At 43.7% G+C, this 17,989-nt stretch overlaps 1 protein-coding gene across 1 annotated transcript in view; it reads left to right on the top strand.

Moving 5' to 3' along the window:
- enpp5 (ectonucleotide pyrophosphatase/phosphodiesterase 5) overlaps nt 1-9,146 on the top strand; it is a 36,908-nt gene extending 27,762 nt beyond the window's left edge. Inside the window, exon 4 of the mRNA XM_070885207.1 lies at nt 539-9,146. Coding sequence (XP_070741308.1) covers nt 539-936 — 398 coding nt within the window. The 3' untranslated portion in view covers nt 937-9,146. The remainder of the gene's footprint in view (nt 1-538) is intronic.
- The last annotated feature ends 8,843 nt before the right edge of the window (nt 9,147-17,989 follow it).

Here is a 17,989-nt window from a genome sequence, read left to right as displayed (position 1 = left end):
GTCTTGTAAATGAGACCCACATCCCAAGAATGAATAAAATTAAAAGTTCTTTCTTGCATATATAAAGTTCAAAAACACTTAAACATGCCTATGTGAGAAATAACAGATATTGCAATTAAGTGCCTACTGTTTATTCCATAGTTAGATAAGCAAGTGATATTCAGTACAATAACTTTTTTAAATTTAATTTCACAGTCTGATAGAAAACTGAGTACTATGGCTCCTGATTTGGATTTAAAGCACATAGCTAGAAAAAAAGGAAAATGAATTGAGGGTGAAAGTGCTAACGAATGATCTTGGAGTATGAAAAGGTTTCCTGAAAGCAGACATCTTCTGTAAATAATTGCATCTCTTGAGAAAATGTTGGGCTAATTATAAAGTTACTCCAAATTTGTATTTTTTTTAAACTTATCCTGTATATGAAATTACATTGTTTCTACTAAAGTCTTTAAGAAATTGTTCCTAGGATTTTATGTAATTTTACGTGTTCATGTGAAATTGTGATTATTTGTTACTGAACTTCTCTTTTCTTTCCTAGTGGGTAATCATGGATATGATAACACCATAAGGAGCATGCAATCAATATTAATCGCCCATGGTCCTGCTTTCAAGAATAATTTCACCAAGGAAACCATAGATAATGTTGACCTCTATCCGTTAATCTGCCACATCTTGGGAATTGACCCAGTGCCAAACAATGGCACCTTTAAAAATGTTCAGGAATTATTAATTGCTTTAAAAATGATTACAACTATGCAGATTGAGTCCAAGCATGAAATAAATGTTAGGGGTTCATATGCATGGCTAGGTATTCTCCTTGGAAGTGTATTGGTTGTTGGATTTCTAATAGCATTTGTACAACAGGTGACAAAAAGCCAGATGATTGGATTGAATATTCACCAAGGTGAGATGGCTCAACCCTTGCTGCCAAGTTAAATTTGTTTATGGAACTGTTCTCTGCCGTTGAACTTTGTATTTCAAAATGCATCAGTTGTCCTTTATTATCTCAAAATGGTATTAACTAGCTGAGTGACTGCAGTTATACTAATGTGAATCCAGGGTTGTAGTTTTGCAGATCTGTGAAAATTTGTTGTCTGTCAGTGAGTTTGCCCAGTAGTGCATTTGGATCAGCACTGCAGTAGATCAGGTCTACTAACAAATATAGTAAGTAGTGTAGGCAGAGGGATTCCATTTCGTGCTAAGTAACTACAATAAGTGTTTTAGGACTTTGATCAGGCATATGTCAAGAAATATTTGTTATAAGATTTTACGCGATGGCATTGCAACTATAAACACCACATTAAAAACTAACCTAGAAACTGATGGAAATCACAACCTAAAACATGCCGTCGTAGCAAGAAACTTTTAAACGAGTATATCTTGTAATGTGGCTAACAGAAATATTCCTCATGTTCCAAGCGAAATGGACCTACTGGATAACCTACCTAAACATTGTTTTTTACTGTAATAATAATTCTTTAAAGTACCATAGTTAAGTAATACGAGGATGGGTGAGAAGAGGGAGGGAATGCTGAAGCTCAATGAAGATGGGCTATTTCCAAGATAAACCTTGGAACAGTGGCAATGGTGTGGGTAACCTGTCCCCTCTTTTTTTTTTTAAATAATAAATGATGACTAACACAAGCTGTATTTTTCACATGAATGCTCATACAGAAGCTAATATCCTGGATAATTCCTTCATTTTTTTTTTGGTATTATAGCAATGATGCCATAAATGACTTTTAAATGATGGAATGTGGATCTAATTAGGAGTTAGCTAGCAGTTACCTTGCAAGCAGTAAATCCTCAAACTGCTCTCAGAGCACCACTTGGTGTCTTCTTTCAAACTAATGAGTTTGGGTGGCATTCAGAATATAACATTTTTGGGAAAGGTTTGAAGAAAATAAAAGTATAACACAATACTGCTTCCCACCCATGCAGTGAGGGTGATGAGAATAAGGCATAATGACTTGTGATAAGATTGTAACATTCTTCCCACATGTATAATGGTTTATGTACTGTGTTGTCATGATCTTTGTTTTATTCTCTATAGTAACATTAGCATGTTTCCTGAAAGCCACTTGATACTTTATGAACATAGAACTGTGGCCCTGGAAAGAATACATTATAATGAGGTTTCTAGCAAGATTTTATTGCATAAGCGCATAATAATTACCACACTTATCTACTGTGTTCACCAAAATTTAGATAGGATCACTGAATGGCCTGTTTCTATGTTGTAACATCCAGCCCATCAGGCCAGCGCTATTGTTTTTCCCCATGTGAGTACCGAGTAATCCCGCTCTCCATAAGATTCTGCTGATTTTCTGTTCTTGCTCACTACCTGATTCTTCAGATGTGGGCCTAGATTTACCACGAGTTATGACAACTGGCTCCTGGGTGTAACTCAAGTAGAGCTGCTCTCCTTCCCTGCCACTTCTGGCTTTTTATGCTGAAGGTGATGTTGGAGGTATACTACATGATGTAACTTCCCATGATTTTCTCCTTAGCAATGTTGGGTGCCAGCTATATCTTTGTGTCCTTGGTGTCTGCCACTTCTGTGGGTTCCTAGGCGATGATCAGGGAACACACCAAAATTATTTTAAGGGCTCTGACCCAGAAACTCAGCCTAAGTCAGGAATGCATCGTTGTGGCGGTTGGAAATCCTGCCCTGCCATCTTCCACTCAACCGGCCAATATTCCGGTTGAGCGGAAGATCTAGACCATGATGTCTAATCTGTAGCAGTTCATCATTATGTTAAAATAAATGTTGCTGCCTTTCAGTTACTATTTCGGAGTATCAGTGGGTGAATCTTGATGATTAGAAGCCTATCCTTGATAACTGCATTGGCTTTGAAGTAGATTTTGTAACTAATGTTTAGCATGAGATGTAGGATAACATTTTCCAACCCAAAGCTACTGACAGTGCCTCATACACAAGGCGCTTAGATCATAGAAATTTACAGCATGGAGGAGGCCATTTCGGCCCATCGTGTCCGCGCTGGCCAACTACGAGCTAACCAGCCTAACCCCACTTTCCGGCTCTTGGTCCGTAGCCCTGTAGATTACGGCACTTTAAGTGCACATCCAAGTATCTTTTAAATGTGGTGAGGGTTCCTGCCTCTACCACCCTTTCTGGCAGTAAGTTTCAGACTCCCACCACTCTCTGGGTGAAGAAATTTCCCCTCGTATCTCCTTGAAACCTCCCCCCTGGTTATTGACCTCTCTACCAAGGGAAACAGGTCCTTCCTATCCACTTTATCCAGGTCCCTTATGAATTTTATACACCTCAATCGGGTCTCTCTTAACCTCCTCTGTACCAAATAAAACAGACCCAGCATCTCCAATCTTTTCTCCTAACCAAAATTCTCCAGTCCAGGGAACATTCTTGTAAATCTCCTCTGCACCCGTTCCAGTGCAATCACATTTTTCCTGTAATGTGGTGACCAGAACTGCACACGGTACTCCAGCTGCGGCCTAACCAGTGTTTTATAAAATTCAAGCATAACCTCCTTGCTCTTGTATTCCACGCCTCAACTAATAAAGGCAAATACAGGTTGGACCTCCCTTATCCGGGACTCCCTTATCCGGCACCACACGCGTGATTCCGGCAGCCAGGAGCGCATGCGCAGAACGCGGCCAACCTCCACCCCGATTTTGCGGCCGTACCGACACTCGGCTCGCCAAGGGCCTGCCGACACTTTGGGGCGCCGACCTCCTACCCCTCCCTGACCTCGGGCCGCTGACTTCCCCTCATCCGGCAAAATCCCTTAATTGGCACAGGCCGGGTGCCGGATAAGGAAGGACCTGGCCGGCTACCTTCAGGGATCTGTGGACCTGCACTCCAAGATCCCTTTCTTCCTCTACACTTTTCAGTGTCGTCCCATTTAATGTGTATTCCCTTGCCTTGTTTGACGACCTCCAAATACATTACCTCACACTTATCTGGATTGAATTCCATTTGCCACTGTTCCGCCCACCTCGCCACCGCCCACCTGACCAGTACATTGATATCTTTCTGCTGTCTGCAGCTTTCTTCTTTTATCAACCACACAGCCTATTTTAGTATCATCTGTAAACTTCTTAATCATACCCCCAACATTTAAGTCCAAGGCATTGATGTATACCACACAAAGCAAGGGACCCAGCACTGAGCCCTGCAGAACCCCACTGGATACAGCCTTCTAGTCACAAAGACATCCATCAACCATTACCCTTTGCTTCCTGCCTCAGACAATTTTGGATCCAACTTGCCACTTTTCCCTGGATCCCGTGGGCTTATTACTTTCATGACCAGTCTGCCATGTGGGACCTTATCAAAAACTTTGCTAAAATCCATATACACTACATCATACGCACAGCCCTCATTGACCTTCCTGGTTACTCCTCGAAAAATTCAATCAAGTTGGTTAGATAAGACCTTCCCTTGACAAATCCATGCTGACTGTCCTTGATTAATCCATGTCTTTTCAAATGAAGATTTATCCTGTCCCTCAGGATTTTTTCCAATAATTTACCCACCACCGAGGTTAGGCTGACTGGCATATAATTATTCGGTCTATCCCTTTCTCCCTTTTTAAATAAAGGTACAGCATTAGCAGTCTTCCAGTCCTCTGGCACCACACCTGTAGCCAGAGAGGATTGGAAAATGATGGTCAGAGCCTCTGCTATTTCCTCTTTTGGTTCTCTTAACAGCCTGGGATACATTTCATTCGGGCCTGGGGATCTATCCACTTTCAAAGCTGCTGAGCCCCTTAAGTCTTACGCTCTCACTATATTTATCTCGTCTAATATTTCATATTCCGCCCTCTCTTGTGAAAACAGATGCAAAGTATTAATTAAGAATCCTCCACACACAGATTTCCTTTATAGTCTCTAATAGGCCGCAATCTTTCCCTAGTTATTCTCTTGCTTTTAATGTATTTATTAAACATCTTTGGGTTTTGCTTAATTTTACTTGCCAACATTCTTTCATGCTCTTTGCTTTCCCGATATCTTTTTTAATTGCACCCCTGCACTTATAATCCTAGAGTTTCTGCAGTGTTGAGTTCTCTATCTGTCATAAGCTTCCCTTTTTTTCTTTATCTTACCCTGTATGTCCCTTGACATCCAGGGGGCTCTAGATTTGTTAGCCCTATCCTTTTCTTTTTAGCCGAACATGCTTGCTCTCTACCCTCAGGATGATCTCCTTGACTGCCTCCCATTGCTCTGATACTGATTTACCAAGTAGCCGTTTCCAGTCTACTTTGGCCAAATCCCATCTCAGGTTAGCAAAATTGGCTTTGCCCTAATTGAGAACTTTTATTCCTGGTCCCCTTTTGTCCTTTTCCATAACTATCCTAAATCTTACTGAATTATGATCCAGCAATCACCAGTGCACTGCATGCAACTTTACATCCACTGATCTAAATGAACATAAAATTGCAGGCAATGCATCTGCGATTTTCTGATGATTCCTCTCCCTGCATGCAAAGTCCTACCAGCAGCAACGAGGCCTCCGAAATAAATCTATACCCCACTGTACTAGTGTGTAAAGTCTTGGTAGTTGTACACTTAGTTACTGATTTAAGACTACAATAATACTCATCTAAATTGGTCAAAACACTATGATGGATAAAAATATTTTTCACCATATCTAAAAGTATGATTGCAATTTTTGTGCCTCACGAACTAAAATAGGAATTACTAAATGTTGCTTTGACTCTACAAGGGTCATTTTAATCTAACCTGCTCGATGAGAAAGGGATGGGTTTGGGTGGACATCTGTTTTACACCTAGCATGCTTTTATAGTCCATTGAAGTCAGAGTGGGGTGTAAATAATTGAGGGGAAAAAAGGAAGCTGCAAGGGGATATTGATGAGCTGGTGGGATGGGCAAAAAGGTGGCAGATGGAATTAAATGTCAGTAAGTGTGAGATGATGCATTTTTGGTACATTCAAATAAAATAAACTGAGGAGAGTGGGGAGACATGGAAGAACACAGGGATTTGGGGGTTCAGGTTCACAGATTAATAGCAGCACTGAAGTGGATAAGGCTAAAATAAAAAGCAAATGGATTACTGAATTTTATGGCAACAAGCATAGAATATAAAAGGCCAGATGTAATGGTGAATCTACATAAAACTTTAAGATCTGGTTGGAATACTGTATATAGTTTTCTCACCACATTATAGGAAGGATGATGCGGCACAAGAGAGGGTACATTGCAGATTAAGTAGAATGCTGCTTGGTATGATGAAATACTATGACGAATTTAAATAATTGGGGCTGCTTTTGTTAGAAAACATGAGATGATTGGGTGATTTGGTAGAAATGTTTAAAATTACGTATGGTACAGGATAAATAAAAACAGACTAATTCCAGTAGTTCAAAGGTCTAGGATGATGGGAAATAATTTAAGATTTAGGACAGTGAACAAGAGAATTTCATTTTACACAGGGTTGTAAGGCTGCAGAGTTCACTACCGAAGTTAGTGATTGAAGCAGGGACCAAGTCGACATTTAAGAATAAATTTGATAGATGCCTAAAGGAAGGGAAGAGGTGGTTAAAGATATGGGAACAGGATGGGCACGTGGCATTAGGACTACTGCTCGTGGAGTATAAACACAAACAGACTGGTTGGGCCGAATGATCCGGTTCCTTGTTGTAGCATTTGGCCTTACATTTGCCATGATACTTCTACAGCTGTCAATCTGCTCAACTGCTCCCTCATTTCCACTTTGCCCTTGTCCCTAATAATACTATTATTTTCTCCCACCATGGTCTTTCCCTTGGTATGACAATATTCTTCAAGTCTCAGACAAGTAAATCTACTGCAGAACTGGTTTAGCCACCCATCACCAGATCTAGCTGGATCACATCCAGTGCTATCAGGTCTCGTTCTCCTCCAGCAAAACTGTCCACTACTCAAAGCTCATCCTGATGAGCAAAGATAATCCTACCTTTACTGCCTTACCAAACATCTCCATTAACCTCTATCATCACCTCTAACAATGTGTCAAGAGCTCATAGACTTCTTTGTCACCTAGATGTAGCTGCCTCTCTTGCTTAACCCCCTTCCCATTTTCCACAAAACCAAACCTGCTGGGCTCCTATCCAATCCTGGTTCTATGTTTTCCTCCAGTTTCCCTCTTATCTCCCTCATGCCCTCTCCTGAGCTAATAGTCAAAAGATCTAGCCACCGCTTGAATGTGTTGCTCATCTTTCCCACAACTCCATGTTGCAATCTCTGAAATCAGACCACCCATGCCATATCACTGAAATGGTCCAATAAAAGTGACAGATTACATTCTCTGTGACTCTGACCATGCTGCATTTTCCTTCCTTGTCCTCTCTGCAGCTTTTGACATGTTAACCTCACCATCATCCTCTTAACGCTTTCTCTCCATTGTCTAGCTTAGTGTGACTGTCCTTGCTTGGTTTCACTCTTGCCTATCCAATCAGAGGCAGAATATCTCCAGCAAATGGCTTCTCTTCCTGCCCTCGAACTATTTACCTTTGGAGTCCCTAAAGAATCTATCCTTGGCATCCTGTTCCTCCTCATCTACTTGCTGCCCTTTGGCGATATGCAAAGACAGTTGTCAGTATCCACATGGATGCTGACAATAGCCAACTCTCCCTCCCCAGCACCTGTCAGACTGCTATACTTACATCCATTCTTGGATGAGCCGCAGTTTCCTCTGGTTAAACATTGGGAATACTGAAGAGATTATTTTCGTCCCCTGTCGTAAACTCTCTACTCTTAGCACCGGTTCCATCCCATTCCCAGCCATTGTCTCCGGGTGAGCCAGACTAACCCTGTTGTCCTATTCAACAATGAGCTACACTTCTGACCCCATATTCTCTCCATTACAAAGATTACATGCTTCTAACCTCTAACCACCTGCCTCAGCCCATCTGCTGCTGAAACTCATCCATGCTTTTGCCACCTCCAGACTCCCAGCATCCATGCTTTACAAACTTCAGCTTATTCAAAACTCTGCTGTCCGTTCCCTGTCCCACACCAAGTCCCATTCACCATCATTCTCTTCTTGCTGAGCTAAATTGGCTCAGTCCTGCAAGACTTCCAATTTAAAATTCTTAACCTGGTATTTAAATCTCATGACCTTGCCCCTCTCTGTCTCTCTAACCTTCTATGATCCCCCCTGAACTCTCTTCCTCCGACTCTTTCCTCCACCATTGGCGACTGTGCCTTATACCTTCCCTTAACCTTTCTGCCAACAGTTCTTTAAAACCCTCCTTAAAGCTCACCCTCCTAATATCTCCTTCTTTGGCCCAGCATCCATTTTTGTCTGAAGCACCATGGTCATTTTATGTTAAAGGTGCTATATAAATGCAAGTTGTTGTCATTTCTGTAATCATGCTCTCAAATCTAACCATTAGTGACTGCAGTATGCCACAGGTAAGAGGTTGATCCACACAATTACTGAACAATGTTGCAAGTGATTCACTCATACAGATTATTGCAGAATTTCTTGAAATAATGTCTAATATATTACCGAGAATTTCTAATCGGGGTATCGTAGTCAAAACAGATAATTCACGAATAAATGAAGCTGACTACCACAAATGGGTTTATTATTTTAACTTTGAAGGTTCTCTTTTGGGGATTTCTATTTTAACAAACGGTTGCAATTTATTAATTTGATATGGTTCCTATTTAAGCAGTATTTTTCTCCCCTCAATTAAAAATGAGCACACCATAAAATGTCTGGCTTTCTGGGGGGGGGGGGGGGGTTGTTGTAATTCCATCAAGAGCAATTGATCCAAATTCAGAGTGTATATTCAAATTGAAGCGTCAACTGAGATTTGAATAACTATCCTCCTGGTTGGTGAATTTTGCTAGTTGGTTCAGTTGGGAAACTAGATTGGTGGTGATAAAGCAGCTAAAGGGGGAGCGAGGAGGACACACATTATGCATCTTAACTGCCCTTCAAGCAAGGAAAGCAAAATAGAAAAGTGAAAAGACAAGAGTTGTAAACATTGTTAGCATATTTTACACAGCTTTTAAACTGTAATACTGTTTGTGCTGTTATAGGTTATATTAAGCTAAATCTTCAGGAAAAATAACTGATACATATATGTAAATTGTTGTGAAATATATTGAGAACAGTGAAAGGAAAAATTAAAGAATTTGTTTGAACTTTTTTTTAGTCTATTTTGGAATTTGTTTTCAATCTTTCTGCCATGTTACTTCATGAAAAATATATATATTTAAAACTTGTCTAACTACAAGATAAAGGCCCGGAATTTACAGGGCCTATGCGTATACTGTCGTAAGTGCTGTGAATGGCCCCGCTAGCTCAGGGTTTCCGCATGCGATGCGCATCTGCGAAAACCCACAGCTTGCGATCTGTCAAGTTTCTCCTGGACATCATACACATCCACTATAAATTCACTTTTGCTGGCACAGAGTTGGGCTACTGCCCAGCGAATACGCTCAAAACCCATATGCCTGGTAAAAGCAGCCTTTTACCAGTGTACGGATTAAAATAAATGTTGAAATAAACATTTTAAATAATTTAATCACTCACATTTAAAATTAGTTTCGTTTTTTTGTCCTGTTTAAAATTGTTTAAAAATTTATTTTTCAAAAGGTTAAATTTTTATTTTAAATGTTTAACAGGTATTTTAGTTAATTTTGAACCTGTGATTATTTTTATTGCAGTATCGTAAAATTGTATTTATTAGATCATTTCTATTATGCTTATGGGGATTCTGTACGTAAATGGAATCCCCGTCATCATCATCAACATCACAGGCAGTCCCTCGGAATCGAGGAAGACTTGCTTCCACTCTTAAAGTGAGTTCTTAGATGGCTGAACAGTCCAATACGAGAACCACAGTCTCTGTCACAGGTGGTATAGATAGTCATTGAGGGAAGGGGTGGGTGGGACTGGTTTGCCGCACACTCTGCTGCCCTTGATTTGTGCATGCTCTCAGCGATGAGACTCGGAGCTCAGCACCCTCCCAGATGCACTTCCTCCACTTAGGGTAGTCTTTGGCCAGAGACTCCCAGGTGTCAGTTGGGATGTTGCACTTTATCAGGGAGGTTTTGAGGGTGCCCTTGTAACGTTTCCTCTGTCCACCTTTGGCTCGGTTGCCGTGAAGGAGTTCCGAGTAGAACGCTTGCCTTGGGAGTCTCGTGTCTGGCATGCGAACAATGTGGCCTGCCCAGTGGAGCTGATCAAGTGTGGTCAGTGCTTCAATGCTGGGGATGTTGGCCTGGTCGAGGACGCTAATGTTGGTGCGTCTGTCCTCCCAAGGGATTTCTAGGACTCCAGCGACTTGGTGTCTACTATATATGGTCCATGTCTCTGAGCCATACATCCCCATATTCATAATGGGAATCCTCCTTTGAGAGCTTGCGCACAGAGCTGGGAGAATGCAAACGGAGTGAATCGCAAGCAGAGCGAGGAATTTTGAGAGCGCAGGAATTCGGTGGAGAGGAGGAAGGTGGTTAAGACATCTGACTGAAAAGGAGGAGTGGAGCCACAGAACCCAAAGTTTCTAATAGACACGAGAGAAGACCTGCGGGAGAGCAGAGAGGAGCGGCCACAGATAAAGGTAGGCCCAAGAGACCGGAGGAAGTGTGAGTGTCAGGGAGCGAGCTAAGTGAAGTCAGCGCAAGGGAAAGAGTTGATTGGTGAGTAGTTGGTGATTGTTTTTTTTTTAATTCCTAAGTTTATTTCATGATAAGTTACTTAATAGTCTATTAAGTAGAGCCATGACAGGGCACCTCAGTCCCGTGGTATGCACGTCTTATGCCATGTGGGGACTCCGGAGCGCTTCCCTTGACCTGGACAACTACACGTGCAAGATGTGTCGTCAGCTGGAGGAGGTCAAGCTCCAGATTTCAGAGCTTGAGCAGCAGGTGGTGTCACTGCAGTGCATCCATGAGGCTGAGCGCTACGTGGATAGCATGTTTCAGGAGGTGGTCACTCTGCAGCGAAAGTGTGAGCAGGCAGAGAGGGAATGGTTGACTGTCAGACAGACAAGGAGGACCAGGCAGGTTATGCAGAAGTTCCCTGAGTGCATAAGAACATATGAAATAGCAACAGGAATAGGCCATACGGCCCCTCGAGCCTGCTCCGCCATTTAATAAGATCATGGCTGGTCTGATCATGGACTCGGCTTCACTTCCCCACCCACTCCCCATATCCCCTTATCTCCTTATCGTTTAAGAAACTGTCTAGTTCTTTCTTAAATTTATTCAGTGTCCCAGCTTCCACAGCTCTGAGGCAGCGAATTCCCCAGATTAACAACCCACTGAGAGAAGAAATTTCTCCTCATCGCTGTTTTAAATGGGCAGTCCCTTATTCTAAGCCCTCTAGTTCTAGTCACCCCCATCAGTGGAAACATCCTCTCTGCATTCACCTTGTCGAGCCCCCTCATAATCTTATACGTTTCGATAAGATCATCTCTCATTCTTCTGAATTCCAATCAGTAGAGGCCCAAACTACACAACCTTTCCTCATAAGTCAGCCCCCTCATCCCCGGAATCAACCTAGTGAACCTTCTCTGAACTGCCTCCAAAACAAGTACATCCTTTCGTAAATATGGAAACCAAAACTGCACGCAGTATTCCAGGTGTGGCCTCATCAATACCTTGTATAGCTGTAGCAAGACTTCCCTGCTTTTATACTCCATCCGTTATGCAATAAAGGCCAAGATATCATTGGCCTTCCTGCTCATTTGCTGTACCTGCATACTATCCTTTTGTGTTTCATGCACAAGTACCCCCAGGTCCCGCTGTACTGCGGCACTTTGCAATCTTTCTCCATTTAAATAATAACCTGCTCTTTGATTTTTTTCTGCCAAAGTGCATGACCTTACACTTTCCAACATTATACTCCATCTGCCAAATTTTTGCCCATTCACTTAGCCTGTCTATGTCCATTTGCAGATTTTTTGTGTCCTCCTCACTCATTGCTTTTCCTCCCATCTTTGTACCGTCAGCAAACTTGGTTACATTACACTCAGTCCCTTCTTCCAAGTCGTTAATATAGATTGTAAATAGTTGGGGTCCCAGCAGTGATCCCTGCAGCACCCCACTAGTTACTGGTTGCCAACCAGAGAATGAACCATTTATCTCAACTCTGTTTTCTGTTAGTTAGCCAATCCTCTATCCATGCTAATATATTACCTCCAAACCCGTGAACTTTTATCTTGTGCAGTAACCTTTTATGTGGCACCTTGTCAAATGCCTTCTGGAAGTCCAAATACACCACATCCACTGGTTCCTCTTTATCCACCCTGTTTGTTACATCCTCAAAGAACTCCAGCAAATTTGTCAAACATGACTTCCCCTTCATAAGTCCATGCTGACTCTGCCTGACCAAATTTTGCTTTTCCAAATGTCCTGCTACTGCTTCTTTAATAATGGACTCCAACATTTTCCCAACCACAGATGTTAGGCTAACTGGTCTATAGTTTTCTGCTTTTTATCTGCCTCCTTTTTTAAATAGGGGCGTTACATTTGCATTTTTCCAATCTATTGGGACCTCCCCAGAATCCAGGGAATTTTGATAAATTACAATCAATGCATCCACAATCCCTGCCACAACTTCTCTTAAGACCCTAGGATAAAAGCTATCAGGTCCAGGGGATTTATCTGCCTTTAGTCCCATTATCTTACTGAGTACCACCTCCTTAATCATTGTGATTGTGTTAAGTTCCTCCAACAACCCCCCCCCCCCCCATAGCCCCTAGACTATCCACTGTCGGAATATTGTTAGTGTCCTCTACTGTAAAGACCAATACAAAATATTTGGAGAGCATCTCGCTCTCAAACCAGTATTCAGTATTAAATACTGGTGAGGGCGATGGTTCCTCTGGGGGAGTACAGCCAGAGCCAAGGCCATGGTGCCATGGGTGGCTCGGCTGTACGGGGGGGTGGGGCGGGAGGGAAAGTGGAGGAAGATCAGAAAAGCAATAATCTCATTCACACCTGTGCTGACTAATCCACCTTTCACACCAGTACCTCTCTCATGTCTTCCTTTTTCCTCAACCGAAGATTCCCCTCCACCATGGTTAACATAGCCCTAGCCCACGTGTCCGTTCTATTTCCCGCACCTCTGCTCTCGCCCCTTCCCCTCCCTCTCAACCACGACAGAGATCCCCTTGTCCTCACCTTTCACCCCACCAGCCTCCACATTCAACGGATCATTTTCCGCCACCTCCAGCGTAATCCCACCACCAATCACATCTTCCATACCCCTCCCCTCTCAGCATTCCGAAGGGACCGCTCCCTCTGTGACACCCTGGTCCATTCCGCAGTCACCCCCAGCACCCCTTCCCCTTCCCATGGCACCTTTCCATGCAAGTGCAGGAGATGCAACACCTGCCCTTTTACCTCCCCTTCCTACTATCCAGGACCCCAATTACTCCTTCCGGATGACACAGCGATTTACTTGTACTTTCAATTTAGTATACTGTATTCGCTGCTCACGATGTGGTCTCCTTTACATTGGGGAGACCAAGCGCAGATTGCGTGACCGCTTTGTGGAACAGCTTCATTCAGTCCATAAATGTGACCCTGAGCTTCTGGTCGCCTGTCATTTTAATTCTCCACTCCACTCCCATTCTGATATCTCCGTTCTCGGACTCCTGCACTATTCCAATGAAGCTCATCGCAAGCTCGAGGAACAGCACCTCATCTTTCATTTAGGCACTTTACAGCCTTCTGGACTCAGCATAGAGTTCAACAATTTCAGGGTATAACCTCTACCCAACTTTGGCTCCCTTCCCCCCCCGCCCACCTTTTTTCTTTTTGTCTCCAATGGCAGCTGGTCATTATTGTGCCATTCACACCCTATCTTGACTAACCTTTTTCTAACTCCTGCCATTACCATTTCAATTCGGCCCATCATCACTTTTGTCTCAAATCTCGTCTGCCTTCCACCCTATCACAGACCTTCCCTTTTGTTCTTTCTTCCCCCTCCCCCTTTCAGTGCTTCTTAAGAATGTGCTCTTTTCGAACATTCACCAGTTCTGACGAGGGTTCGCCGACCTGAAACGTTAACTCTGTTTTTCCCTCCACAGATTCTGCCTGACCTGCTGAGATTTCCAGCATTTTCTGTTATTTCAGATTCCAGCATCTGCATTATTTTGCTTTTGTGTTGTGATGGGAGATTCAATAGTTAGTGGAACAGACAGGCGTTTCTGCGACCACAGACGTGATTCCAGGATGGTATGTGACTTCCTGGTGCTAGGGTCAAGGATGTCACTGAGCGGCTGCAGAACATTCTCAGCCAGAGGTCGTGATCCATATCTTTATCAATGACATGGGTAGAAAGAGGGATGAGGTCATGCAGGCAGATTTTAGGGAGCTAGGAAAGAGATTAAAAAGCAGGACCTCAAAGGTAGTAATTTCCAGATGACTCCCGGTGCCACAAGCTAGTGAATATAGAAATAGGAGGATAGAGCAGATGAATGTGAGGCTGGAGAGATAGTGCAAGAGGGAGGGCTTTAGATTCCTGGGCCATTGGTACCAGTTCTGCAGGAGGTGGGACCTGTACAAGCCGGACGGGTTGTACCTCAACAGAGCTGGGACCAATGTTCTCGTGGGGGGATTTGCTCGTACTGTTGGGGAGGGTTTAAACTAATTTGCCGCTCCTGCTGTACCTGCCCGCACTACAGTCAGCCGTCGCCCTCCTGCAGCAGCACATGCTGCTCCCTCTAATGGTCCCGGCCTGCTGATGTGATCGGGGCCCAGGAGAGACGTGAGTTCGGGGCCCTGAAGTGGCAAGGGCCCACGGCAGCACAGGCCAGCCCACACTGTGATATGTGTGCAGCAGAGCTGGTCTCCAGTTGTCTTGGTTAATCTTTGTCACTGTACCAAGACTTAGCTCTGTCAAGCTCCTGTGGTGGCTGGTGTGCAACGGCCACCACACGTTAAAAAATCCATGCACAGGCATCTTCCTCCCTTCAAGATTGTTATACTCATAATAAAGTAATGTAACAAAGTACTGTGGATATGAGTGAGTGTGACCTTAGCTCCTTTATTCAAACTCCAGAGTGTTGGTACAGCATGGGAGACCTGCTTATATACAGTGCTCCCAAGAGATGCTAGGATCCCTTGGGACTTCAACAGGTATGCCCTCTAGTGGCAGTATGATACAGGTTATCTAGGGTTGCATACATTACATATCACTCCCTCCCAAAGTCAATAGTACACTTATTTACAGGGTGAGACGATCTGGGGCTTTTCGCTCCCTTATCGATCGTCTCGGTACAAATGCAGGTGTGGATGAGTTGGTTGGTTCTTCGCTGGCCTTGCCGGGCTGCTGGGGATGATGAGTTCAGCTTCGTGGTTGACCATGATGTCGGTTGCCACTGTGTGTGTTGGAGGGTCGAAGTTGGTGGTGTCCTCTTCGGGTTGCTTGTGGCTGTTTGTGAATCGCAATTTGGTTTTGTCCAAATGCTTTTTGCAAGTTAGTCTATTAGCAAGTTTGACCTGAAACACCCTACTCCCTTCTTTGGCTATGACGGTGCCAGTAAGCCAGTTGGGACCATGTCCATAATTGAGTACAAATACAGGGTCGTTGACTTCAAATCGCGTGACAAGTTTGTGCGATCATGGTACATGCTTTGTTGATGCTGCCTGCCCTCGACATGATCATGGAGATCAGGGTGGACAAGCGAGAGCCTTGTTTTGAGCACCCTTTTCATGAGCAGCTCAGCTAGGGGAACCCTGGTGAGCATTTGGGGTCTGGTGCGCTAGCTGAGCAGGACTCGGGACAGGCGGGTCTGCAGGGAGCCTTCCGACACACATTTCAAGCTTTGCTTGACAGTTTGGACTGCACGTTCTGCCTGGCTGTTGGATGCGGGCTTGAACAGGGCAGATGTGACGTGCTTGATCCCATTATGGGTCATGAATTCCTTGAATTCAGCGCTGGTGAAGCACGGACCATTGTCGCTAACAAGGATATTAGGCAGGCTGTGCGTGGAGAACATGGCTTGTAGGCTTTCGATGGTGGCAGTGGATGTGCTTACAGACATTATTACACACTCAATCCATTTTGAATAAGCATCCACAACAACCAAAAATATTTTGCCTAGAAATGGGCCCGCAAAGTCCACGTGGATCCTAGACCATAGTTTGGAGGGCCATGACCACAAACTTAGTGGTGCCTCTCTGGGTGCATTGCTCAGTTGAGAGCAAGTGTTGCATTGGTGCATGCATGACTCAAAGTCTGAATCGATGCCAGGCCACCACACATGGGATCTGGCAATAGCTTTCATCATTATTATGCCTGGGTGGGTACTGCGTAGGTCGCGTATGAACGTTTCCCTGCCTTTCTTCGGCAAAACCATGCGATTACTCCACAAAAGACAAGTCTGCCTGTATGGATATTTTGTCTTTGCACCACTGGAACGGCTTGATCTCTTCATGCATCTCCGCTGGGACGCTGGACCAGCTCCCATGGAGAACGCAGTAAAGGATCCTGGCTGACCCAGGTCCTGATCTGGTGGGCTGTAATGGGTGACTTTTCATTTTCAAATGCATCCATCACCAAAAGCAAGTCTGCAGGCTGTGCCATTTCCACCCCGCTGGTGGGCAATGGTAGCCGACTGAGAACATCAGTGCAGTTCTCTGTGCCTGGTCTGTGGTGGATTACATAGTTGTATGCTGACAGTGTGAGCGCCCATCTTTGGATGCGAGCAGAGGCATTGGTATTAATCCCTTTGCTCTCTGAGAATAGCGATATGAGCGGCTTATGGTCAGTTTCTAACTCAAACTTGAGACTAAACAGATACTGGTGCATATTTCTCACCCTGTAAATACATGCCAGAGCTTCTTTTTCAATCATACTGTAGGCCCTTTCGGCCTTGGACAAACTCCTGGATGCATAGGCGACCGGTTGCAATGTTCCCGACTCGTTAGCTTGTTGTAACACACACCCAACCCCATACGAAGATGCATCGCAAGCTAGCACTAAACATTTACATGGGTTATACAGAACAAGCAGTTTGTTGGAACATAACACATTTCTGGCTTTCTCAAAAGCAGCCTCTTGTGATTTCCCCATACCCAGTCATCTCCCTTGCGTAGTAGCACATGTAGGGGTTCTAGCAAAGTGCTTAACCTGGTTAGGAAATTACCGAAATAGTTGAGGAATCCCAGGAATAACCGCAGCTCCGTCACGTTCTGTGGTCTCAGTGCGTTCTTGATGGCCTCCGTCTTGGCATTGGTGGGTCTCATGTTGTCTGCTGTGATTCTTCTCCTTAAGAACTTGACCTCTGGCACTAGGAATACACGCTTCAAGCGTTTCAACCTGAGTCCCACGCGATGTAGCCGACTTAGAACCTCTTCCAGGTTCTTCAAGTGTTCGATGGTGTCATAATACAGTCGAGCAAAGTCAGCATGGTTTTATGAAAGGGAAATCCTGTGTGACAAATTTGCTGGAATTCTTTGAGGATGTAACAAGAAGGGTGGATAAAGGAGAACCAGTGGATGTCATGTACTTGGATTTCCAGAAGGCATTCAATAATGTGCCACATAAAAGGTTACTACACAAGATAAGAGCTCACAGGGTTGGGGGTAATATATGTTCACATAGATGGAGGATTGGCTCACTATCAGAAAATAGAGAGTCAGGATAAATGTGTCATTTTCAGGTTGGTAAACTGTAACTAGTGATGTGCCACAGGGATTTGTGCTGGGACCTCAACTATTTACAATCTATATTAATGACTTGGATGAAGTGACAATGTAATGTAGCCAAATTTTCAGCTGATACAAAGATAGGTGGGAAAGCAAGTTGTGAGGAGGACACAAAGAATCTGCAAAGGGATATAGATGGGCTACATGAATGGGCAAAGATTTGGCAGATGGAGTATAATGTGGGAAAATGGGAGGTTATCTATTTTGTTAGGGAAAATAAAAAAGCAAATTATTATTTAAATGGGGAGAGATTACAAAATGCTGAGGTACAGAGGGATCTGGGGGTCCTTGTACATGAAACACAAAGTTAGCATGCAGGTAC

This window comes from Pristiophorus japonicus, chromosome 7, assembly GCF_044704955.1.
Source record: "Pristiophorus japonicus isolate sPriJap1 chromosome 7, sPriJap1.hap1, whole genome shotgun sequence".
NCBI lineage: Eukaryota > Metazoa > Chordata > Chondrichthyes > Pristiophoridae > Pristiophorus > Pristiophorus japonicus.
This window is presented reverse-complemented; position numbering and strand designations above follow the sequence as displayed.